This window comes from Malaclemys terrapin, chromosome 8 (assembly GCF_027887155.1).
Source record: "Malaclemys terrapin pileata isolate rMalTer1 chromosome 8, rMalTer1.hap1, whole genome shotgun sequence".
Taxonomy (NCBI): Eukaryota; Metazoa; Chordata; order Testudines; family Emydidae; genus Malaclemys; species Malaclemys terrapin.
This window is the reverse complement of record NC_071512.1, coordinates 39,716,624-39,742,925: the sequence shown is the minus strand read 5'-3', so window position 1 is coordinate 39,742,925 and position 26,302 is coordinate 39,716,624. Positions and strand designations below refer to the sequence as shown.

Below are 26,302 nucleotides of genomic sequence, written 5' to 3'. Positions count from 1 at the left end.
AAACACATGTCTGGGATAGGGTCTCCCCCAGACAGAAGAGGCAATGGCTATGTCTGTCAATGAGGAGCATGAGGCCATCACAGGACAGACAGGGTTTAGAGTCTGTCACACTGGCACAAAGCAACCTCACTCTACAGTACAGGGAGATGTCCGGGGGAGGGGGAGGAGGAGGAGGGGTCTTCCTTTTTTTGCTTTTCTTTTTTTCTATTTTTTTTTAAATATGGAACATTCAAGTTAAAGAAAATAGGGGATAAGAAGGGTGAGGGTAGATTTTCTTAGTTACACTAGTCAAGAAAAGGATGACTTTGAAGGTCAGTACAATCATAGAGATGTAAGGCTGGAAAGGACCTAGAGAGGTTATTTAGTACTCCTCCCCACATGCTGTATAATGATTAAGTACACCTAGACCAGGGGTAGGCAACCTTTCAGAAGTGGTGTGCCGAATCTTCATTTATTCACTTTAATTTAAGGTTTCGCGTGCCGGTAATACATTTTAACGTTTTTTTAGAAGGGGTCTCTCTCTAAGTGTATATTATATAACTAAACTATTGTTGTATGTAAAGTAAACAAGGTTTTCAAAATGTTTCAGAAGCTTCATTTAAAATTAAATTAAAATGCTGATCTTACGCCGCCAGCCTGCTCAGCCCGCTGGGTGGGGGGTGGGGGGGTTCAGGGCAGAGGGCTGGGTGTTGGGGGGGACTTGAGGTCAGGGCAAAGGGCTGGGGTGTGTGTGGAGGTGCAGGGCACAAGGCTGGGTGGGTGGGGGATTCAGGGCAGAGGCCTGGGTGTGGGGGGGAACTCGAGGTCAGGGCAGAGGGCTGGGGTGTGGGGAGGTTCAGGGCAGAGGGCTGGGTGTTGGGGGGGACTCGAGGTCAGGGCAGAGGGCTGGGGTGTGTGGAGGTGCAGGGCACAAGGCTGGGTGTGGGGGGGGTTCAGGGCAGAGGGCTGGGGTGTGTGTGGAGGTTGAGGGCACAAGGCTGGGTGTGGGGGGGTTCAGGGCAGAGGGCTGGGGTGTGTGTGGAGATGCAGGGCAGAAGGCTGGGTGTTGGGGGGACTCAAGGTCAGGGCAGAGGGCTGGGGTGTGTGTGGAGATGCAGGGCAGAAGGCTGGGTGTTGGGGGCAACTCAAGGTCAGGTCAGAGGACTGAGGGGTGTGTGGGGGGTGCAGGGCAGAGGGATGAGTGTGTGTTGGGGTGGGGAGGTGCAGGGCAGAAGGCTGGGATGCTCGGCTCGTGGGGGTGCTCCCAGCCCTCTGCCCTGAGCGGCTCATGGCAGGGGGCTGGGAGGGATATGCCCTGTTCCACCCCACTCCCCCAGGCCCGTCCCTACCTCTCTCTGCCTGCTCTACGGAGCAGCCAGCACGCTGCGCTCAACACTGCTCCTCTGGGAGGAGGAGGGGCTGAAATGCAACACGTTGTATGAAGAAACGGGGAGCGGTGGGAGGGGGGGGCTGAGTGGGGCGGGGGGGCGGGACCCCCTCCCCACCGCTCTCCCCTGCGGGGGCAGGAGGCAGAAGCTTGATCCTGTGGCAACCAACCTTCCCCCTTCCCCATTTCTTCACACAGCGTGGTGCATTCCGGCCCCTCCGCCCCTCCTCCTACTCTTCTAAGTGGGCAGCAGCGTGGCACTCAGAATCGGCTCGCCAGCCATGTTTGGCACGCATGCAGTAGGTTGCCGACCCCTGACCTAGACCAACCCCAACATGTGTTTGACTAATCTATTCATAAAAACCTCCAATGATGGGGATTTTGCAACTTCTCTAGGTAACCTGTTCCAGTACTTAACTATCGTTATAGTTAGAAAGTTTTCCTAATATTCAATCTAAATCTCTAAAATGGGGATAATAATATTTCCCTATCTCAAAAGGGAGTTGTGAAGATAAACTCATTAATGTTTATGAAGTGTACATACTACTGTGATATGTGCTATGGAAAATACATTAGACAATTGTTAACTATATATTCAGTGCAGGGTTTGGATGGTGTGCATTAAATAAGGCAGGAGGTCCTCACAACAAATGAAGATGATAAAGAAATGTTAAACAGTTGACTCAATCCTGCATATTAAATAAGGCAGAGTTCCTATGGAAAAAATAGCAAGTGATGATTTGATGAACGCTATATCATAATGCATAGGGACAACCTTAAATTTGGCATTTCCTGAATCATAGAATCATAGAATATCAGGATTGGAAGGCACCTCAGGAGGTCATCTAGTCCAACCCCCTGCTCAAAGCAGGACCAATTCCCAACTAAATCATCCCAGCCAGGGCTTTGTCAAGCCGGGCCTTAAAAACCTCCAAGGAAGGAGACTCCACCACCTCCCTAGGTAACGCATTCCAGTGCTTCACCACCCACCTAGTGAAATAGTGTTTCCTAATATCCAACCTAGACCTCCCCCACTGCAACTTGAGACCATTGCTCCTTGTTCTGTCATCTGCCGCCACTGAGAACAGCCGAGCTCCATCCTCTTTGGAACCCCCCTTCAGGTAGTTGAAGGCTGCTATCAAATCCCCCCTCATTCTTCTCTTCTGGAGACTAAACAAACCCAGTTCCCTCAGCCTCTCCTCATATGTCATGTGCTCCAGACCCCTAATCATTTTTGTTGCCCTCCGCTGGACTCTTTCCAATTTTTCCACATCCTTGTAGTGTGGGGCCCAAAACTGGACACAGTATACTGAGCTTTGAGTGCTTGGCTTCACAATCTTAATAATGTTAATACTATTCTTTGTGTGTGTAATATTATTATAGTTCTGACTTACCCTAGTGACCATTGTTTTTTATTCATAGATTCCATGGTCAAAAGGTAACATGACCACCATGGCCCTTGATAAATTGTTTCAGTGGTTAATTACTCTCACCACTAAAAATGTATGCCAGTCTGAATTTGTCTAGCTTCATCTTCCAGCCATTGGATTGTGTTGTACTTTCTCTGCTAGATTGAAGAGCCTGTTGTCAAATATTTGTTCCTCACATAGATACCTATAGACTGTAATCAAGTCCCCCTTAACCTTCTCTTTCTTAAGCTACATGGATTGAGCTCTTTGAGTCTATTACTATAAAGCATGTTTTTCAATCCTTTATTCATAGATTCCAAGGCCAGAAGGGATCACTGGGATCATCTAGTCTGACCTCCTGCATAATGCAGACCAGAGAACTGTCCGAATTTAATCATTGTCCAGATTCTTCTCTATACCCTCTCCAATTTATCAACTTCCTTCTTGAACTATGGACACCAGAACAGGACACAGTATTCCAGCAGCAGTCTCAACAATGTGTCAAATACAGAGGTAAAATAACCTCTCCTTTCCTACTTGAGATTCCCTTATTATTGGATCCAAGGATTGCATTAGCCCTTTTTGCCACAGGGTCTGTAGTGTGAAATACTGCTATCTGACTGAATTTGCTACTTAAGAGTGAACTGAGCATGCTCAGTAACATCTGCTGAAGCAGCAGGGGACCCCTGCAGCAGCCCAGCCTCTGCAGGCCACAGGGGACTCTCCTGCAGCTGCCCAGCAGCTGTGTGCAGTGGGAGCCCCTGCAACTGACTGGCCATTGCTGCCAGTGGGGACCCCTGAGCTGCCCAACCGCCGCTGGCAGCAGAGGGACCCCAGAGCTGCTCAGCGATGCTGGCAGGGCCCCCCCGCAGCTCCCAGACCTGCAGACGGCAAGGGGACCCCTGACCCAGCTCCAGCTCCACAGGGCGGCAAGGGGACCCCCTCCTCAGCTCCCAGCCACTGAGCAATGGGGTCCCTGCAGTTCCCAGCCACTGCAGACGGGGTGCAGGCTGCTGGACCCTCCTCCCTCCCCATTTTGTCATGGATATCTTTAGTAAAAGTCAGGGACAGGTCACGGCTTCCGTGATTTTTTGTTTATTGCCCATGACCTGTCCCTGACTTTTACTAAAGATATCCATGACAAAATCGTAGCCTTACTGATGACTTTATGTTTTCCTCCAGGTCATTAATAAAAATGTTAAATAGTGTAGGACCAAGAACTGATCCCTGTGAGAACCCACTGGAAATGCACCCATTGAATGATTATTCCCCAATTATAATCACATTTTGAGAACTATCAGTTAGCCAGCTTTTAATCCATTTAATGTGTGCCCATGTTAATTTTATATTGTTCTAGTTTTTTTAATTAAAATGGCATGCCATACTAAGTCAAATGCCTTACAGAAGTCTAAGTATATGACATCAACACTATTACCTTTATCAACCAAGCTTGTAATCTCATCAAAAAAGATAGTTTGACAAGATCCATTTTCCATAAACCCATGTTGATTGACATTAATTATATTACCATCCTTTATTAATCTAGTCCCATATCAACCACTCCATTATCTTCCCCGGGATGGGTGTCAGACTGACAGACCTATAATTACTTGGGCCATCCCATTTACACTTTTTAAATATTGGCACAACAATTAGCCTTCTTTCAGTCCTCAGAAACTTCCCTGATGTTCCAAGGCTTATTTAAAATCAACATTAATGTTACAGAAAGCTCATCAACGAGCTCTTTTAAAACGCTTGGATGAAAGTTATCTGGACCTGCTGATTTAAAAAGTCTAACTTTAATAGTTGCTGTTTAACATCCTCCTGAGACACTAGTGGAATGGAAAGAGTTATCATATGATTTGACTACATCATCTGTTTTCTTCCCAAATACCGAACAGAAATATTAATTGAACATCTGCCTTTTCTGCATTATTATTGATAATTTTACCATTTCCATCTAGTAATGGACCAATACCATTGTTAGGATTCTTTTTGTTCCTAATAAGCTTCTTTTTATTATCCTTAAATCTGCTAACCATAGATTTCTCCTTGTGTCCATTTCCTTCCCTTATCAATTTTCTCCAATTCCTAGCTTCTGATTTATATTCGTTGCTATCAAGATCCCCTTTCCATTTGTTTGAAATATTTAATTTTTTATTGCTGCCTTTTCTTCTCCTCTAATCCCCGGGTAGTTTTTTAACCAATTCAGCATTCTTCCTCAATTGTGAGATTGTGGCTTTTTGGGCATCTAGTAAAGTGTTCTTAAACAATTCCCAGCCTTTCCTTACCAGAGCAAATCTTCAATATAATGGGAACAGGGGCCTCCAGCTCAGTATTTCACACTCTACCAGATGACAGCATTGCAGAATGCTGGGTAGGAAGTAGGGGACATCCTGGTCAGGTACTAAAGGTACCAATCAATTGGGTTACCAGGGAAGATGGCATATGTCAATGCCAAGATACTGCAGAGATCTCCCTCAACAACCTACTAAATCTTTTTGGAAAGGCTCATGCAGCCTTTGCAACTCAGAACTTCGCTGCAACTTGCACAGTGGGAGGTGTCCAATAAGGAAGAATCCAAAAGTGTCTGTGGTAACCAAATAAGGGATGACTTACAGAAGAAAAGACACAGCTACTATGCACTTTGCCTTCCAGCAGAAGAGATCTCAAAAGATGATCATCCGCCCATCAGATCTCTTAGGCTTTGAACAGTCTCCTGGGGAAAATGGTGAAGACCCATCATTTTGAACATTTATTACTAGACTAGACAAAACTCTAGAAAACGTACAATAGGGTGCAGTCCTGCACCTGCCACAGATGGTGGGCTGTGTGGGATCTAATAATAGTGTTTCTCCAGCATTAACTTCACATTCTATGAGCAAGAATGGCCTATGCTTCCAAGATCTCAGAAACAAAACTAGATTTCCCTGTATGGCCCTTATTGAGTTGGCACTGTTAGAAGACAGCTGGAGAAACTGAATGAGTTGATTCAAAGTCATAATGATATCTGCTTCATAGGACCCCTTAATTTGGGTCACACTACTACTCTGAGCTATGAAATTGGATCAGACCCCAATATGCTAGCCTCACCAGAGGATTCTCTAGCTAATTATCATGAAGTGAGGTAGCAGTGTAACTAGGTACCTTTCAAGCTACAGATTCCCTGGCCTGGTTCCATAGTCACCCAATGTATCACCTAGGGGGATCAGAATTTTTGACCCTATCCTCATATTCTCGGTTGATATAATTATCTTTGTTAGACAATCTGAAGAACATAGAGACAGGCTAGAGTTAATGTCAGAAGAATCAGTGGAGCCCTGGCCTCTCACACTTTCTGCACTGCATCAAGTTTGTGTGTGTACCAGCAGCTGCTGGAAACAGGGGAGCCTGACTAACATGTGAGGGGAGCTTGACCCAGGCCAGGTGATGGTGGCCATAAAATAGAGTTCTGTATCTCTTCAGTCCTGTTGTGTATGTGAACATGGTGTGTGCATGCATGTGTGTGTTGGTAAGCACGTATGTGTGGTGCTTACCAACAGTGAGCATGTTAGTGAAGGCACCTTACTATAGGAGGTAGGGGAAAAGTTTATGAGCAGAGACTGATATTTTCATTATTTAGGGGAGTTATGTTCAGGTACTTCAGTCAGAAGATGCACCTCCTTTGTGCAGGGCACTAACCGGGACAAGTGCCCCTGCCCTCTCTAGGGTCTAGCTCAGTGGTTTTCAAACTTTTTTTCTGGCGACCAAGTTGAAGATAATTGTTGATGTCCGCATCCCAATGGAGCTGGGGATGAGGGGTTTGGGGTGTGGGAGGGGTTCAGGGCTGGGGCAGAGGGTTGGGGTGCGGGGGTGAGGACTGCAGGGTAGAGCCAGGAATGAGGGGTTCAGGGTGTGGGAGGGGGCTCTGGGCTCTGGGCTGGGGGGTGCAGGCTCTGGGCTGGGGCTGGGGATGAGGGGTTTGGGGTGCAGAAGGGGGCTCCGGGTTGGGGGGGCTCAGGGCTGGGGCAAGGGGTTGGGGTGCAGGAAGGGATCAGGGCTCTGGGCTGGGGGTGCAGGCTCTGGGGTGGGGCCAGGGATGAGGGGTTTGGGGTGCAGGAAGGGGCTCTGGGTTTTGGGGGGGGCTCAGGACTGGGGCAGGGGATTGGGGCGTGGGGTTGGGGCATGGGCTTACCTCGGGTGGCTCCCAGTCAGCAGCACAGCAGGGGCTTCCTGCTTCTCCTGGCACCGCGGATCGCACTGTGGCCCAGAAGCAGCCAGCAGCAGGTCCGGCTCCTAGGTGGAGGCACGCAAGCCTCCCCTGGCTCCCATTTGATGGTGCTCGGGGCAGGGACAGCGTGCGGAGCCCTGTGGCCCCGCGCCTAGGAGCTGGCTGCAACCCAGTGCCTTACATTCCGTGACCCAGTTCTGGGTCACAACCCGCAGTTTGAAAACCACTGGTCTAGCTCACTCCTTGCACTCTGCTCCCCTGCTGAGAATTGACTATCTCAGAGATCAACAACATAGTGGGGCCTAAATTATCTCCCTCTGCTGTCTAGTCAAGGGGTCTCTCCAACAGCGTGGTGACAGTTTTGCTGGAGCTGAAACTGACCTGAACAGGATTAATCATCAAGAAGGGGAAAAGAGTCCAGAATAGTCAGAATCCCAGAGGCTAAAGGCAGCTGCAGCTCTCACTAGGCAGAGGAAGAACTATGTGGCTAAAGCACAGGGCCAAGATTCTGTTGCTGACTCTGCAGCCCGAGCATGTCACTTCCTCTTTCTGAGCCTCAGTGTCTGCACCAAAATCTTCCCCAGCAAATGCCATATGCTGCCAGTGGGAACTCTGCTCTGCTACTTGTTTCCATCTTCTGTGTGTTCCCATCTGTCCCTTGTTCTGTCTCTCCTTCCTTCACCTCCTCCTCTGACCAGCTCCAGTCTCTCCTCCTTTCCTATTCCCTCCTCTGTTTTCACAGGCACACAGCCTTCATCCTCTCATGATCACTGTCATTACTGATGACACTCAATCATTGCTCCCCCAGTGACATGGTGTCATATCAGAATCCTCCTCACAGGTCCCTCAACAGTCCCTTCCACTCACCCAGCTCTCACCTAAGGGTTATGACACAGCATACGGGAGAGACCCCAAGAACCCCATCAGCCAGGCCCCAGACCTCTCCTTTCTTCCCTTTTTCCAAGCTGAAAGTTTCTCCTCTTTGGGAGGAAGTGGTCTATATGAAATTCCCACAGTCAGAGGGGAAGCTTTATGCCATTTTAGCACACCCTGGATTCAGGGGCCACTTCAGTCCTAGAGATTGCTCTAACTTGGTCTGGCTGCGCTCCCCTAAGTCCATTGAGCAGCCCAGAATAGCTGGAACATAGTGCACTCCAGCCATATCCTCTCAGGCCCCTGTCCCAGAAACTAATAAGGAGAGATTTGAGGCCCATCCCACCAGGCCTTTGCCACCATGCAATTCCCATCGCACTATGAGTATTCCCAGTGTAGAGGTCCAGTGGCTTTCCCCCAGGCTGCCTGAGCCCCGCTGCAGGCTCCGGCCACAGCAAGTGCCCAGTAATGTGCTGATGCAGCCGCTCTTTATCTACTCTGTCCCAAGTGAGGGAACCCCTGCTTATTTCCATCTCTCCCAACACTAGGGAAAATTCACAGCAACAATTTTGATGCCCTGCTCTTCCCCAAAGATTCCTCTGCAGCCCACTTAATGAGAGGCCTCGTTTCAGAGGAAAACTCCTCAATGTCAGAATGCAGAAGGTAGAGGAGGGAAGGTATTGGGCACATGGCCAGAGCCTGGGCAGGAGGAGGCAACTTAGCCTGACAGAAGTGATTAGTTGAGGGGAGACAGACAGATCCCTGGCACTGGAAGGGGCAAAAACAGTGTCCAAGCCATGGCTGAAGTGGAGAAGAGGCAGATGATCTGCAATGGGAACGAAGAGACATTTTTGATGGGGCCATAAAAAAGAGTTAGGCTGTTATGGGTTTGCCACAATCATGCTGCACCATGTCTCCTCTTCTTCCAATGTCTCTTGCTATCCCAAGGTTGGTCCTTTTGTATTCTCCCTCTCTGCCACTACGAAGGCTCCCATGGCTTCAATATCCATCTCTACACCAAGGAATCCCCTAGGCCCTCTCCCCTCCATCTTGTTTCTACCCCAGCTGCTCCTCTGGGTCTGTTTAAACAAGAGTTTCAAATCCAGTTTTAACATATAACACTATTGTACATGCTAGTCTAGACTCTCCCCTGACCTTTGTTCCAAGACACAAAAAGCTGTGATTTGCCCAAGAGCTCAGTCGCAAACTGTAGCCCAGATCTCCCCTTCAACTATCCTCCAGGATGTTCTGCTGACAACTCAAATCAGAGCCTTCTGGTTCCCCTCCTTCCTGTGCCATGTCAGCCCCAGTCATCCCTTTGACTCCTCTATTCTTACCTCCCAGGTCCTGTTTTCTCCTTTCTTCCTCTCCAGTGACCATCTTGCTGAGCCCTTTCTCATCCTTGGTCGTCTCTTGCCATCAGAACTGTGACTTTCTCTGGCCTCCCTGCCTCACGCTGTCCAAGTCTGTCCCAATATGGCTACTAACCCCCCAACCTATCCCTCTTCCATGGGATGCAGATTTGTGAGTCTTTGAAGTGCCTGCACCAAGACAATCTGCAGGAAGGAGTCTGACATGCATGCAGCAGGCTCTCTTACCGTTTTCAGGGTGCTCCATCTCCCCAATACTACCATCGGGTGTGGTGCGCTCATAATGATCCTCAGGCAGAGCTAGTGGCCCAATTCGGGGCCCTGATGATGACTTGCTGCTGGGAGTTTCTGACTCTTCTAGCCCGCTGTCATAGTAACTATGTTGTGAGGGGTCCTGCAAGTCCTGTGCCTGATTAGCTGCAGAGAATGTCACTCGGCGATGAGGTAACTGCAAAGAAAAAAAGAAAAGAGATAAGAGGTGATACCAGCCACCGACAGGGAGTGATCAGGACTGGTTATGAAACCTGATCTCCCCAGCAGAGCACAGAGGACAAAGAATCACAGCTTTCTCTTGACCCTAAGCCCTGTCAACTGAAAAAATCTCTCATTTCATGAGCCCCCCCAATGGACAACATCGCCAACCTCAGAGTAACCTTACCCCCTCCCAACAACAAGTGTCACCTCCCCTCATCTCAGGTGTCTCCCCTTGACTGACACCATCTCTCACCTCAGGGGTCTTTCCAGTTCTCACCAAAGAAATTTCCCCTCCCAACAAACATCATCTCTCACCTCAGAGTCCACCCTCCAATTTACACCATCTCTCTAACTTCAGAAACACTCCATCACCCAACAGACATCATCTCCTATTTCAGAGCTCCATGGAATCACCCCCCATTCTCCCTTACTACCATATCACCTCAGAGAACCCCCAATTGACATAATCTCTTACCTCAGAATGCTTCCTGACTAGTAGTCCCCCAGCTAACATGATCTCTGATCTCACGGTCCCCCACAGGAATTACATTACACCAACTCTCATCTCAGAGCCAACTGCTTCCACAACAGACACAATCTCCAATTCAGAGGAACCCCAGCAGAGTTCCGCAAAACAGGGTCCCAGAACTGCCTGATCTTTGACTTCCCAGCTGACATAATCTCACACTTCTGAGTCCCATTCACAACTGACACCACCTCTAACCTCAGAGGTCTCCCCTCGACTAAAACCATCTCTCATCTCAGAGACCCCGATTGACATAGACTCATAGAGTTTAAGACCAGAAAGGACTATTATGATCATATAGTCTGACCTCCTTCACTTCATAGGCCACAGAACCTCACCCACCCACTCCTGTGATAGGACCATAATCTCTGGAAGTCCTCAAATCTTAATTTGAAGACTTCAAGTGACAGAGAATCCATCATTTACTCTATTTCAAACCTGCAAGTTAAGGGTGCCCTATGATACAAGGAAGGCAAAAAAAAAAAACCCAGGGTCTCTGCCAATCTGACCTAGGGAAACACTCCTTCCTCACCTCAAATATGAGGATCAGTTAGACTCTGAGTGTGTGGATGCAACCCACCAGCCAGACACCTGGGAAAGAATTCTTTATAGTAACTCAACGCCCTCCCCAGTGTCCCAATTCTGGATGTTGGAAATATTTACTAATCTCTTACCTCAATCCCCACTGACACCAACACTCACCTCAAAGTCCCCCAACTGATACCAACTCTTACTTCAGTCCAAGCCCCACTATTGATACCTCTTACCTTAGAGCAACCCTGCGATTAATACCAACCCTCACCTCAGTGCAATCCTCCCGATACCAACACTCAAATCAAAGGGCACCAGTTCTCACCTCAACACAATCCCTTTGATTGATTCTAACTCTCACCTCAGTGAAACCCCCAGCTGACACCAACTCTCACCTCAGAGTAACCCCCCAATTTATACCAACATTCACATCAGAGGGCACAGACTGATACCACCTCTCACCTCAGCACAATCACCTTGATTGATTCAAACTATCACATCAGTCCAATTCCCCCACACCCCAATTGATACCAACTCTAACCTCAGAGCTACCCCCTGATTGATAGCAACTGTCACCTGAGAGAAATCCCAGGATTTATACCAACTCTGACCTTGGAGCAACTTCCCGATTAATACCAACTCTCAACTCAGAGAAACCTCTCTCATTTATCCCACCCCGCATTTGACATTAACTCTCATCTTAAGAGAACCTCCCCCACACTGATACTAACTCTGACCTCAGAGCAGCCCTTCTGATTTACACCACCTCTCACCTTACAGCAGGCCCCTGATTGACACCAACTTTCATTTCAGAGCAACCCTCCGATTGATATTAACTCTCATCTCAGAAAAACCACACCAGACTGATACCAACTCTCATCCCAGCACAACCCCCAATGATTCAAACTCTCACCTCATTGCAACCCCCTTGATTGACACCAGTTCTCCCCACAGTTGACAGGAACTCTGATCACTGAGCAACCTCTATAATTGATACGAACTATTACCTCAGAGAACACACACCCAGCTGACATCAACTATCACACCAGAGTAACACACAATCCCAATTGGTACCAACTCTCACCTCAGATTAACCCCAACTGACACCAACTCTCAGCTCAGAGCAATCCCCGGATCATTAAAACTATCACCTCAGCACAACCTCCCACCAATACAAAAAAATCTCACAGCAAAGTGCCCCCCCCCATTGATACCACCTCTCACGTCAATACAACCCCCTTGATTGATACCAACTTTCCCCTCAACACAACCCCCAATCAATATCAGCTCTTTCCTCAGAGCAACCCCCTGATTGTCACCAACTCTCACCTCAGCGCAACCTCGTCCCCACTGATTCCAACTCTGATCTCAGTGTAACCTCAGCCACTGATACCAATTCTTACTTCAGCGTGCTCCTCCAGATTGATAACACCTGTCACCTAAGCACAACACCCTCATTCATACCAAATCTGACCTCATTGCAACCCCCACTCCGATCTATACCAGCCAGGGCCGGTTCCAGGCACCAGCTTGGCAAGCAGGTGCTTGGGGCGGCTGCTTGGGAGAGGGGCAGCACATCCAGCTATTCGGCAGCAATTCGGCGGACGGTCCCTCACTCCCACTGGGAGCGAAGGACCTTCTGCTGAATTGTCACAGCAGATCGCGATCGCGGCTTTTTTTTTTTTTTTTTTGGCTGCCTGGGGCGGCCAAAACCCTGGAGCCGGCCCTGATACCAGCTCTCACTTCAGAATACCCGCCCTGATTGACACCAATTCTCAATTTAGCGCAACTCTGCCACCGACACATAGGCCTTGTCTACACTACTAAGTTATGTCATCAAAACTGCTGTTTGTCGACTCAAACAGTGAATGTGTACACTGCAAGGCGACGCTTATTGGGGGAAATGCCTGGTTTTGGTGATAAAATACATCCACCCTCACAAGAAATTTACATCTTTTTCCTCTACAATTTTGTTGACAAAGTGCAAGTGTAGACACCACCTTTCGTTTCATCGCTTTAATTGGCCTCCAGGAGGTGTCCCACAATGCCCATCCTGACTGCTCTGGTCAGCAGTTTGAACTCCACTGCCCTGCAGCCAGATAAACAACCATCCGCCCCTTCCCCTTAGAAGCCCTGGGAATTTTTGAAATTCCATTTCCTGTTTGCTCAGCGTGGAGAGGTCGCATCACATCTTCCCAGGTGACCATGGTGGGTTATTGCAGCAAACGCTTGGACCACTGCAGAGCTGTTGGATCTGCTCCGTATATGGGGAGAGGAGGCTATGCAGTGCCAGCTGCACTTGAGCTGTAGGAATTAGGATACCTACGGGCAGATTTCTTGAGGCTTGTGTGAAAAGGGCTATGATTGGGACATGCTGCAGTGCAGAGCGAAGATAAAGGAGCTGAGGCAGGCGTACCATAAGGCGAGGGAGGCAAACCATCGCTCAGGTGCTTCACCTAAGACCTGCTGGTTCTATAAGGAGCTGGATGCTATCCTTGGTGACGACCCCACCTCGATCGCCAACAGCTCTGTGGATACTTCGGAGGGCACGGAGGCGGCGAAAAGAGACCTACCCCAGAGAATGAAGTTATTGATGAAGACGTGGAGTTAAATGAGGATGTGCAGCTCCCGGCGGGGTCGCCCGGTGCGGCAGGCAGCCAGGAACTGTTCTCCACTCCAGAGGTTTCTAGCCAGTCTCAGCAGTTGCTCTCCAGCAAGCAAGAAGCAGGAGATGAGACTCCTGGTAAGTGGTGGTGGCTTGTGTAGTGTGGAGGTGGGTTCATAGAAGAAATGTGGGAGGCTGGCTGTGTTTCTGTGAACTGGACATTACCCTGTGTAGCTAATCAGTACAGTGGAACAAGATGCTGATGCACGCTGAGATCTCACGGGAATCCTCCAGAGAGATCTTCAGAAAAGTTTCCTGGAGGTACTCAGTAATCCACTGCCAAAGGTTCCGTGGCAGAGCAGCTTTGTTACTTCCCCCATTGTAGGAAACTTTCCAGGGCCATTCAGCAATCACTTGTGCAGGAACCAAAGTGACACACAGGCAAGCAGCATAGGGAGCAGGGCGGAAGCCACAAGCATGGAGTAGATGTGCCCTCGTTTCCCTGCTTATCCTTAGCAGTGAGATATCTGCTAGAATTACACCTGCCTGTGGAAAAGTGTGGGAGAATTTTAGAATTTGTTCCCTAGAATGCTGCACCACAACCCTTGCAAAGAGTGTGTGCTTTTTTCCCCATGTGGAGCACCCCATCCTCCTCCTCCCCCGCCAACACTCACCATGCTTTGGGTGTTTGCAGAGATATGTGCCTGGCTAGGGTCAGTGAGAAAGTGATGGCAATGTTGCAAAAGGTGTATTTAACAGAAATGTTTCAATGCTATGTGTGAATTTAACAATCCTGCTTCTGTGCATTGTCCCCTATGCTTCACCAGATGTGGCTTTCAAGGAACACCCCACACATCTCGGCTGAGCGTCTCCACCAGATAAGAATGCACCCAAGACACAGCAAAGAAGACATGTTCTGTGAGGTCCTGCAGTGCTCCAATGCAGAAAAAAGCTAAACAACAGGACAGAAAAGAGAATCACGCATTTGTTAAGGACACTACTGAGCGGATGATTAAAGTAATGGAGGAGCAAACACAGATGCTGAAGTCCTTAATAATGTGCACTGAGCAGATTAGTGCTCAACCCCCACTGCAGCAAATTCAGAACTCTTTTCAATGCTCCCCACCCCAAACTCCGCCAGAACATTCCTTTCCACCTTCCAGAACTTCTCGGTTTCCCCTTAACTCCACCCTCTGGGACAACTTTTACAGCGATAGCTGGACCTACACATAGCTGTGAAAGTCTGCCCTTCCCCACCAAGCATATGTGTGTTTGTGTATGTGGTTTCTTGTGCAATAAAAGCAAACTTTTATAATGGTAAATCATCTTTATTTTTTTTCTACAAGGTGAGATTGCAGGCATTGCCAATACATGCACAGGCATTTTAATCACTTTATTACAGGAATATAAGGCCCCAAATGTCACCATTGCCCCCTAGGAAAACTACATGGGCGGTCATTGTCAAAGTGCTGCCTCAAAGCCTCCCTGATTCAAATAGCTCCCCTTTGGGCTCCACTGACAACCCTGGTATCTGGCTGCTCAAAATCAGCAGCCAAGTGGTCTGCCTCCACACTCCACCCTTGAGCAAACCTTTCACCCTTAGCTTGTCAGAGATTATGCAACGTATAGCACGCAACTATGACCATAGGAATATTATCCTCAGTGAGGTCCAACCTGCCATAAAGGCATCACCAGCACACCTTTAATCTTCCTAAGGCACATTCAACTGTCATCCGGCACCTACTGAGCCTGCTATTGAACTGCTCCTTACTGATGTCCAGATATCCTGCATAAGGTTTCATGAGCCATAGCTATAAGGGGTAGGCAGGGTTCCCCAGAATCACTATGGGCATTTAACACCCCACACTGTAATCTTCTGGTTAGGAAAGAAAGTCCCCACTTGAAGCTTTCTGTACAGGCTGGTGTTCCTGAAGATACATGCACCTTCCCAGACCACCCCACGTTGATGTCAGTGAAACACCCACGGTGATACACAAGCGCCTGCAGCACCATGGAGAAGTACCCCTTCCTATTGATGTACTCCATCACAAGGTGGTCTGGTGCCAAAATTGGAATATGTGTGCTATCTATGGCCCCTCCACAGTTAGGGAAACCCATTTCTGCAAACCCATTTCTATTTCACGCACATTTCCCAGAGTCACGGTCCTTCGTAGCAGGATGCAATATATTACCCTATACACTTGCATTAACGCAGCTCCAACCGTTGAATTCCTCACTCCAAATTGATTTGTGACCGACTGGCACGAGTCTGGAGTTGCCAGCTTCCACACAGTGATTGCCACATGCTTCTCTACCGAGAGGGCAGCTCTCATTCTGGTGTCCTTGCACCGCAGGTCTGGGGCGAGCTCCACACACAGTTCCAGGAAGGTAGCTTTCCGCATCCAAAAGTTCTGTAGCCACTGCTCATCATCCCACACTTACATGATAATACGATCCCACCATTCAGTGCTTGTTTCCCAAGCCCAAAAGTGACGGTCTACCAGGTGCACCTGCTCTGTGAATGCCAAAAGCAATCTAAAGTTGCTCCTATCCATATCACACAGAATGTCGGGCGCATGCGAGTCTTCTTCAGTTAGGAACTGCACTGCAATCCATAATGTCTGTGTGACGTTGCACTCCATATGTTTTATGGAAGTATGCTTATGAGTGTAAATATAATATAACTGGAATATGCTTTATGCAAAAGATCTCTTGTAAGGTATCATTACAAAGTTTATAATCTACTGAGTGTGTTCATCCTTGTAGGGAGCCAGGGTGGCTGCCCTCCGAACCTGAGGGTAAAGGGCCTTTCCCTCAGCCTGAGTGGGCGGGGCCAGCCCAAGCTCACTCCACCCCCCAGAAGGGGAGGGGTTGAACAGGAAGTATAAAGGGCGGGGCCCTTAGCTCAGTTAGGGCAGCACCAGGGAGGGAGGCAGACGCAGACTGCGGGCTGCTCCCTTCAGACCCTGCTGCCATGCCAGGGGAGGCCCTGGACCAATGGAGACCTCATCTGGAGGACGGACTGGGGCTGCCAGGACTGCCCACTGCCGAGTACCCAGAGGAACTGGAGGAGCCGGAGGGGGAGCTGGAGCTGCCAGCAGCCGAGTACCCAGAGGAGCTGGAGGAGCCTGAGCCTGAGGGGGAGCTGGAGCTGCCAACAGCGGACTACCCCGACGCACCGGTGGGACCAGAGGGATTCGGACGAGCAATCAGGTAGGAAGTAGCCCAGGGACAGAGCTGCACAGTGGTGAGTCTGTATTGCGGCAGGACGCCGCTGATCCAGTGGCGGGACCCTCGTCCTGCCACTGCCAGGGCCCTGGGCTGGAACGCAGTGGTGTAGGGTGGGCCTGCGTTCCCCTACCCGGCCGAGCCACGCCGGGACCTTTGCCGGCGCCCCTGCCTGAGGGGTGCGCTACTGACCTTTGCCGGAGCTCCCCTGCCTAAGGGGCGCGCTACTGACCTTTGCCGGCGCTCCCCTGCCTGAGGGGCGCGCTACTGACCTTTGCCGGCGCTCCCCTGCCTGAGGGGCGCGCCACTGACTCTGGCTGGAGGCCGCCCCACCGCTAATTCCCCGCTGACGGAGGCATGACCCAAGCCGGCCAGTGACCTCGTAGCTCCCCACCGCCCCCTAGCGGGTAGGTGGGCCGACGTGGATCACAAGTGGTGGAGAATGTGGGCAGCGCCCCCTATCCCTGCCGGGATTAGAGCAAGGAGGCAGTGACAGCCCCTAAACGGAAGATGGAGATGGAACGGCTCATCAAGGTGCTGGCCAAGACTCAGCAGCAGCAGCAGCAACAACTCATACAGCAGCTGGGGACCCACCAGCAGCAGTTGCTTCAAACCTTGGGGGCCCAGCACCGCAAACAACAGACCCAATGTTTCCAGCAACTTGCCACCCTGTGGCCGAGCCCCGGTGGAGCCCAGCCGGGCGGGGTGACCAACCCCAACCTTCCTGCTCCACCAATCTGTCTGGCCAAGATGGGGCCTGAGGATGACCCAGAGGCTTATCTGGTGACCTTCGAGCGGGTTGCTGCAGTAGCTGGTTGGGCGCCGGACCAATGGGCAACCCTGCTTGCCCCCTATCTAACGGGGACGGCCCAGAAGGCTTACCGGGGCTACCAGACGATGAAGCCCGTGTTTACGCCAGAGTAAAAGCGGCTATCCTGGATGCCTTCGACATCACCCCGGAGACTTTTCGGCGACGGTTTCGGGGAAAACTTTACCCCCCGGGTGCCCGACCCCGGGCCGTGGCACAGGAATTAAAGGATGCAGCGTGCCGATGGCTACAACCCGAGCGTCGCACTGTGGCTGAGGTGACAGAACAGATCATCCTCGAGCAATTCGTCCACATCCTTCCGACTCCAGGGAGGGCGTGGGTGTTGCGGCACCAACCTCAAACTGCAGCGGTCACACTTATGGAGGACTTTCTAGAGGCCGAGGCCCCAATAGGACCGACAGCCCAACCCCCAAGCTCTGGACCCGGCGCTCAGAAGCCGGAAAGGGGGTCCACCCTCAAAGTCAATGTGCCAGCTCGAGCCCGACGACCAAACGGCGGCGGCACGACTTTTCCCCGACGGCCCGAGGCCCCACAACCCGCACCATCCGGACGTTTGGCCCGTCCATTGGGCCCCGGCCAACCCCGCGGCCACCCGGGTGACCCTGCACGGCCGGGGCGCACAGAGGTGGGACCTTGCTTTCGGTGTGGGGAGTACGGCTACCTGCAACGAGATTGTACGGCGATGGAATGCGATTTTGGCCAGGTGTACACCGGGGAGCGCCGGGCCCGCCCGCCTTCCACGGCCAAACTGACGGCCCCCATGAGCATCGCCGGGACACCTGTTGTGGGTCTAATTGATTCGGGCTGTGGGCAGACTCTTGTCCGCCAGTCCCTCCTCCCGGACACCGAGCAGATCATCGGGGAGGTACGGATACAGTGCATACATGGACATGTGAAACCGTACCCCACGGTGCAGGTCCCTCTCACGGTAGACGGGGCAACTCAGTTAATGAACGTGGCTGTGGCCCCATCCCTTGCCTACTCAATCATCCTGGGCCGGGACTGGCCAGAATTCGTCGAGGTGCTCCGGTCCCTATCTCCGGAAGAGGCTTTCGAGGGAGCCCCCTCTGCGACAGACCCAGGCCCCAGGCGGAGCCCCGACCCCGGCGTTGACCCATCCCTCTCACTCGGGCAGGAAGGCCAGGAGACAGGGGGCCTCCCTGTGGACATTAGGGACTTTAGCCGAGACCAAAGGGAGGACCCTACGCTCCGGTTTGCCTATGAACAGCTGGCACGGGTAGAGGGGAAGGTCATGGAGGCCCAGCGGGCGACCCAATGGCCTAGATTTGAACTTGATCAGGATCGTCTCTACCGCGTGGAGCGGGACCCTCAAACTCAAGAGGTCCGGACCCAACTCGTGGTTCCCCGCATTCATCGACGGGCGGTCCTAAAGCTAGCCCATGACATCCCAGCCGCAGGCCATTTAGGACCGGAGAAAACCGCGGCTAGGGTCCTGGCCAAGTTCTTCTGGCCCGGCATCCACCGCAAGGTGAAGGATTACTGTGGGTCATGCCCAGACTGCCAATGCGCCGCCCCGGCCGGGGTCCGGAAAGCCCCCCTGGTTCCATTGCAAATAGTGGGCGTTCCGTTTGAACGAGTAGCGATGGACCTGGTCGGACCCTTCCCGAAAAGTCAGGCGGGCTACCAGTATATCCTTGTCTTGATGGACTACGCCACCCGCTTCCCTGAGGCTATCCCCTTAAGGAATATCACTGCCCGCACTATCGCGGCAGAACTCGTGAAGATCTTCGCCAGGGTAGGCCTCCCTCGAGAGTTACTTACTGACCAAGGGACCAACTTCACCTCTAAGTTGTTCCATCAAGTATGTGCCCTGCTGGGGATTAAGAAACTGCAGGTCTCAGTTTACCATCCCCAGACGGATGGGTTAGTCGAACGTTTTAATCAAACCCTGAAGGGAATGTTGCGACACTTCCCCACCCAGGACCTCCGTCAGTGGGATCAACTACTTCCCCCTTTACTACTGGTGGTTCGGGAAGTTCCACAGGCTTCCACGAAGTTCTCTCCATTTGAGTTCCTCTATGGGCGACGGCCCCGCAGAGTGATGGACCTCCTGAAAGAAACTTGGGAACATACACCATCCTCAACGCAGGGCCTTTTACAATACGTCCTGCAGCTGCAGGAGCGGCTGGCCCGGGCGGGTGAACTCGCGAGGGAAAACTTAAACACGGCCCAAAGGGGCCAGGAGCAGCAATATAATCGGGACACCCAGGTCCGATTATTTGCCCCCGGGGACCGAGTTCTCCTCCTGCTCCCCTCGGAGGAATCAAAGCTTTTTGCCCGCTGGCAGGGCCCGTATTAAGTCCTTCGCCAAGTGGGGCCTGTCAATTACGAAATCCAGCAGCCTGATCACCGAAAGGGAAAGCAGATTTATCATGTAAATCCTTTTAAAACCCTGGCGGGAAGGGGAAGGACTACTAATTGCCCCGTACCCACCTGAACCAGACCTTGGGCCACAACCCCCCGAAGACCCTGATAATGGGGAACCCCAGCTAGCCGAGACGCTCATGGCTGAGCAGCGGGAACAGGCCCTCTGCTTAGTGAAGGCATTCCCCAGGACCTTCACCACAAAGCCCGGACAGACTATGCTCACCTACCATGCAATCCAGACCGACCCCGGGGTGGTGGTCCGAGAGACGACCCGGCCATTGCCTAGGCGAATGCGAGAGGCTGTGGAGGAGGAAGTCCAGGCCATGTTGGAACTGGGTGTTATAGAGCATTCCCAGAGTGAGTGGCGGAGCCCCGTCGTCCTCGTTCCGAAGCCAGATGGGAGTCGGCGGTTTTGTATTGACTTTCGGAGAGTCAACGCCATTTCAAAGTTTGATGCGTATCCAATGCCCCGCGTCGATGAGCTCCTTGACTGGCTGGGAGAAGCCTGCTATATCACCACCTTAGATCTCACCAAGGGGTACTGGCAGATCCCCTTGGAGCCCCGATCCAAGGAGAAGACCGCGTTTGCCACCCCTTCAGGCCTGTACCAGTTTACTCGGATGCCTTTCTGCCTCCATGGGGCCCCAGCAACCTTCCAGCGCTTGATGGATCGGCTTTTGCAACCTCACACCAAGTACGCCGCCGCCTACCTGGATGATGTGGTCATCTATGGCAGTAACTGGGAGGAACATCTCAACCAAGTGGCGGCTGTCCTCAGGGACCTCCGCGCCGCCGGCCTCACAGCCAATCCCAAGAAATGCCGAATCGGGCGGGAAGAAACCACTTATCTGGGGTACACCCTGGGGCGGGGACAGGTACGCCCCCTCATCGGGAAGGTTCAAGCACTCCAGGAATATCAGGCGCCAACCACGAAGAGGCAGGTGCGTCAATTCTTGGGCCTAGCCGGCTATTACCGGTGGTTCGTACCCCACTTTGCAACCATTACGGCCCCTCTGACAGAACTCCTGACCAAAGATAGCCCCCACAGAGTGTGCTGGTCTGACGACTGCGAGAGGGCCTTTCAAACTGTCAAGGACCGCCTGTGTAGCGAGCCCGTACTCTTCAGCCCGGACTTCGATCGTGACTTCATTGTCCAGACCGATGCCTCCGGCGTGGGGCTTGGGGCGGTCCTCTCGCAGGAGGTGGACGGGGAGGAGCATCCTATTGTTTACATCAGTCGGAAACTGTTCCCCCGGGAGCGGAACTACTCCGTCCTGGAGAAGGAGGCCCTAGATGTTAAGTGGGCGGTTGATGCTCTCCGCTACTACCTCCTCGGGGTCCCCTTTATACTGGTTACAGATCATGCACCCCTGAAGTGGCTCAACAGGATGAAGGACGCGAATGCCCGTCTTCAGCGGTGGTATCTTACGCTACAAACCTACGCCTTCATGATCCGCCATCAGGCGGGACGGGACAACGCCAATGCGGACTTTTTCTCCCGTCTGGGGGAGGCTGGGGACGCCAGCTCCGAGGTTCAGGAGCTGGATTTGACGGGTGGAGTAAGTAGGGAGCCAGGGTGGCAGCCCTCCGAACCTGAGGGTAAAGGGCCTTTCCCTCAGCCTGAGTGGGCGGGGCCAGCCCAAGCTCGCTCTACCCCCCGGAAGGGGAGGGGTGGAACAGGAAGTATAAAGGGCGGGGCCCTTAGCTCAGTTAGGGCAGCACCAGGGAGGGAGGCAGACGCAGACTGCGGGCTGCTCCCTTCAGACCCTGCTGCCACGCCAGGGGAGGCCCTGGACCAATGGAGACCTCATCTGGAGGACGGACTGGGGCTGCCAGGACTGCCCGCTGCCGAGTACCCAGAGGAACTGGAGGAGCCGGAGGGGGAGCTGGAGCTGCCAGCAGCCGAGTACCCAGAGGAGCTGGAGGAGCCTGAGCCTGAGGGGGAGCTGGAGCTGCCACAGCGGACTACCCCAACGCACCGGCGGGACCAGAGGGATTCGGACGAGCAATCGGGTAGGAAGTAGCCCAGGGACAGAGCTGCACAGTGGTGAGTCTGTATTGCGGAAGGATGCCGCTGATCCAGTGGCGGGACCCTCGTCCTGCCACTGCCAGGGCCCTGGGCTGGAACGCAGTGGTGTAAGGTGGGCCTGCGTTCCCCTACCCGGCCGAGCCACGCCGGGACCTTTGCCGGCACCCCTGCCTGAGGGGCACGCTACTGACCTTTGCCGGCGCCCCCCTGCCTGAGGGGCGCGCTACTGACCTTTGCCGGCGCTCCCCTGCCTGAGGGGTGCGCCACTGACTCTGGCTGGCGGCCGCCCCGCCACTAATTCCCCGCTGACGGAGGCGTGACCCAAGCCGGACAGTGACCTCGTAGCTCCCCACCGCCCCATAACGGGTAGGTGGGCCGACGCGGATCACAATCCTATTTGTATGAATGTATCATTCTTGTATCTGAAAGCTAGAAATATGAAGTATTACTCTAAAGTCCTATTGTAACTATGCAACGTGTGGTCCATTAATGGTGGCTTGGAATCTTGATGGCTCCTGTTAACTAGGACAATTGGTTGTAAATGGCTCTGTTTACTTGTAAGCCTTCCTGTGTCCCTGGTGCCAGCCCTGAGTAATGAAGTCTCACAGGACATGTGAACATGTCACATGATACTGGAATCCATCTTAAACCTGGTGCTTTTCCATTTAGAAGGAAGGGTAGGAACCCAGAGAGACAGACAAAAGATTCCCCCCTTGTGCCAAAGATATAAAAGTGGGTGAAACAGAACAAAGGGGACTGCCAGTCATGAGAAATCCTCTAGTTATCACCTGAGCTGGAACTAATAAGAACTGTACCAGGGGAATGGATTGGGCCCAGACTAAGAAGGAGTCTAGTCTGTGAAAGAAGCTTATTGGAACATCTCTGAGGGTGAGATTTATTTGTATTCAGTTTCTTAAATGTGTTAGGCTTAGACTTGCGTGTTTTGTTTTATTTTGCTTGGTAACTTACTTTGTTCTGTCTGTTATTACTTAAAACCACTTAAATCCTACTTTTTATACTTAATAAAATCACTTTTGTTTATTAATTAACCCAGAGTAAGTGATTAATACCTTGGGGAGCAAACAGCTGTGCATCTCTATCAGTGTTATAGAGGGCGGACAATTTATGAGTTTACCCTGAATAAGCTTTATACAGAGTAAACCAGATTTATTTGGGGTTTGGATCCCATTGGGAGCTGGGTGTCTGGGTGCTGGAGATAAGTGACTGGCTGAGCAGTTTTTGGTTAAAGTCTGCAGCTTTGGGGGCATGGAAATAGATCAGAGAAATAGATAAACACAATTAGTCGGGGAAGAATCAACACAGCTTTTGTAAAGGGAAATCATGACTCATTGATGGAGATATCCTATCTCCTAGAACTGGAAGGGACCTTGAAAGGTCATCAAGTCCAGCCCCCTGCCTTCACTAGCAGGACCAAGTACTGATTTTTGCCCCAGATCCCTAAGTGGCCTCCCCTCAAGGATTGGGCTCATAACCCTGGATTTAGCAGGCCAATGCTCAAACCGCTGAGCTATCCCTCCCCAAGGGATCTATCAGAATTCTTTGAGATGGCAACAAGCATGTGGACCAGTGGATATACTGTACTTGGACTTTCAGAAAACCCTCGCCAAAGGCTCTTAAGCAAAGTAAGGGGGGTCATGGGATAAGAGGGAAGTCCTCTTATGAGCCTAAAAGACAGGAACCAAAAGGTAGGAATAAATGGTCAGTTTTCAGAATGAAGAAAGGTAAATAGTGGTGTCCCCCAGGAATCTGTAGTGGGACCAGTGCTGTTCAACATCTTCATAAATGATCTAGAAAAACTGGTAAACAGTGAAGTGGGAAACTTTGCAAACGAAAGCAAACTGCAAATTGTTACAAAGGGAATCTCACAAAACTGGGTGACTGGGTGACAAAATCCCCACATCCCCCTTACCTGCTTCAGGCTTCCTGCGAATCAAATGTTCGCGGGAAGCAGGGGAGGGGGCGGAGACTTTGGGGAAGGGGCGGGCTTGGGGTGGGGGTGGGGGCGGGGTGGGGGCGGGGCCGGAGCCCCATGGAGTGTCCTCCTTTTGGAGGCACAAAATATGGTAACCCTAGTAGAGATTCCTCTTCCCCAGCATGGACCTGCTGCGACGGGGAGAGGTGCCCCTCCTCGCTGGCCTCAGTACGGACCTGCAGCGGCAGGGAGAGGTGCCCCTCCCTGCTGGCCCCAACACAGACCTGCCCCAGACTTGCCGTGGCTGGGGGAGAGGAGCTCTTCCCTCAGCCCAGCCCGGCCCAGGCCCGCCAAAGCTGCCGGGGAGAGGAGCCCCTCCCTCGGCCCAGCCCAGCCCCCTCGGAGCTGCCACAGCTGGGGAGAGGCACCTCACCCCCCCCACACACCCCAACCCTCTGCCCCAGCCCTAAGTCCTCTCCCACACTTCGAACCCCTCAGCCCCACCCCCACCACATGAATTTTGTTATGTGCACCAATATGAAGGTGATGTGTCACACATCAACTCCATATGGTGCACATAACAAAATTCATTCCGCGAATGGACGTAAAAAATTAGAGGGAACACTGGTAACTCTCACCTGAAAAACCACCCCACCTGATAGATACCAAGTTTCACCTTACAGCACCCCCCCAATTTACACCAACTCTGACCACACTGCAAGCCCCCAACTGATGTCAACTCTCACCTCAGAACAACCCTCTGATTGACACCAACTCTCACCTCAGAGCAGCCCCCAACTGACACCAATGCAACTGTGCTGCTATACGCTCTCTAGTGGATAGGGTTACCATTCGTCCGGATTCCCCCGGACATGTCCGGCTTTTTTCAGTTAAAAATAGCGTCCGGGGGGAATTTGTCAATGTCCGGACTTCCCCCGCCCCCCATGCAGAGCGTGTGGAGCTTACAGGGCAGCCGGCCAGACGGTGCCACTCGCACGGGCTCCGGCAGCCAGAGCCCTTCCTTCACTTCCCCCCTCCTCTCCCCTGCAACTTGAGACCACTCCCCTCCTCCCCCTCCCTCCCCCCGCCCTGCATTCACAGATCGCTGGCCGTCGCCTCGGCCTCCGGCAGTCTGGAGCTCCGACCCTGCTCCCCTCCCCCGCTGCCGAGCGCGCTGCTCTGCAGCACAGTAAGGGGGCCGGGGGTCAGAGAAGCGGCAGGGAGGTTCTGGGGGGGTAGTCAAGAGACAGGGAGCAGGGTTGGATGGGTCAGGCGTTCGGGGGGGCTGTCTGGGGGTTGGGGGTGTAAGGTTTTGGGCAGTCAGAGTACAGGTGGGGAAGGTCTCAGGAGGGGGCAGTTAGGGGACAAGGCACAGGGAGGCTTAGGTAGGGGGTGGGGTTCTGGAGGGCAGTTAGGAGCAGGGGTCCCAGGAGGGGGCAGTCAGGGGACAAGGAGCGAGGGGGTGTTTGGGAGTTCTGGGGGGGGCTGTCAGGGGGCAGGAGTGGGGAGAGGGATCGGAGCAGTCAGGGGACAGGGAGCAGAGGGGTTTAGATGGGTCGGGAGTTTTGGGGGGGGCTGTCAGGGGGTGGGGAGTGGTTGGATGGGGCGTGGGAGTCCCAGGGGTCTGTCTGGGGGTGGGGGTGTGGATAAGGGTTGGGGCAGTCAGGGGACAGGTAGCGGGTAGAGTCCTAGGGGGCCAGTTAGGATGTGGGGAAGGTCTCAGGAGGGGGCAGTCAGGGGACAAGGAGCAGGGAGGCTTAGGTAGGGGGTGGAGTCCTGGGGGGCAGTTAGGGGCAGGGGTCCCAGGAGGGGGCAGTCAGGGGACAAGGCGTGGGGGGGAGGGTTGGGAGTTCTGAGGGGGCAGGAAGTGGGAGGGAGTGGAAGGGGCAGGGGCGGGGCTAGAGCAGGACAGGGGCGGGGCTAGGCCGGGGCTACTCCCGTCCTCTTTTTTGATTGTTGAAATATGGTAACCCTACTAGTGTAGCCGCTCAAAACGACAGGAGAGAGCAGTCCTGTCAGCTTAACTACTGCAGCCTTGCAAGCGGCAGTAGCTATGTCAGCAGGAGAAGCTGCACACTGGCGCTTAAGTCAATATAAGTTATGTCGCTCATTCACACCCCTGAGCCACATAACTTATGTCAACTTATGCTGTAGTGTAGCCCAGGGGTTCTCAACCTTTTTCTTTCAGAGGCCCACCCAACATGGTTTAAAATCTCCAAGGCCCACCTATGTCACAATAACTGGTTTCTGCATATAAAAGCCAGGGCCAGCGTTAGGGAGTAGCAAGCAGGGCAATTGCCTGGGGCCCCATGCCACAGGGGGCGCTGTAAAGCTACATTGCTCAGGCTTTGGCTTCAGTTCCATGTGGTGGGGCTTTGGCTTTCTGCCTTGGGCCCAAGTGAGTCTAATGCTGGCCCTGCGTGGTGGACCCCCTGAACCCTGCTCACGGCCTCCCAGGGATCCCTCGTTGAGAACCACTGGTGTAGACATAACCTAACTTTCAGCTCAGAGCAATCCTCCTACTGATACCA

The 26,302-nt window shown here is 52.4% G+C and overlaps 1 protein-coding gene across 3 annotated transcripts in view; it reads right to left on the bottom strand.

The window, feature by feature from the left end:
* Positions 1 to 26,302, bottom strand: part of PCDH1 (protocadherin 1) — a 152,151-nt gene that overhangs the window by 69,467 nt on the left and 56,382 nt on the right. For 2 of the 3 annotated variants that reach the window (XR_008445853.1, XR_008445854.1), the window contains exons 4-5: positions 9,457 to 9,676; positions 5,395 to 5,494 (exon numbers count right to left, since the gene is read on the bottom strand). Coding sequence is in view for 1 of the 3 variants with exons in the window: in XM_054036511.1 (XP_053892486.1) it covers positions 9,457 to 9,676 (220 nt within the window). In the remaining 2 variants the exon portion in view is untranslated. The remainder of the gene's footprint in view (positions 1 to 5,394; positions 5,495 to 9,456; positions 9,677 to 26,302) is intronic. The other variant, XM_054036511.1, reaches the window with a different exon arrangement.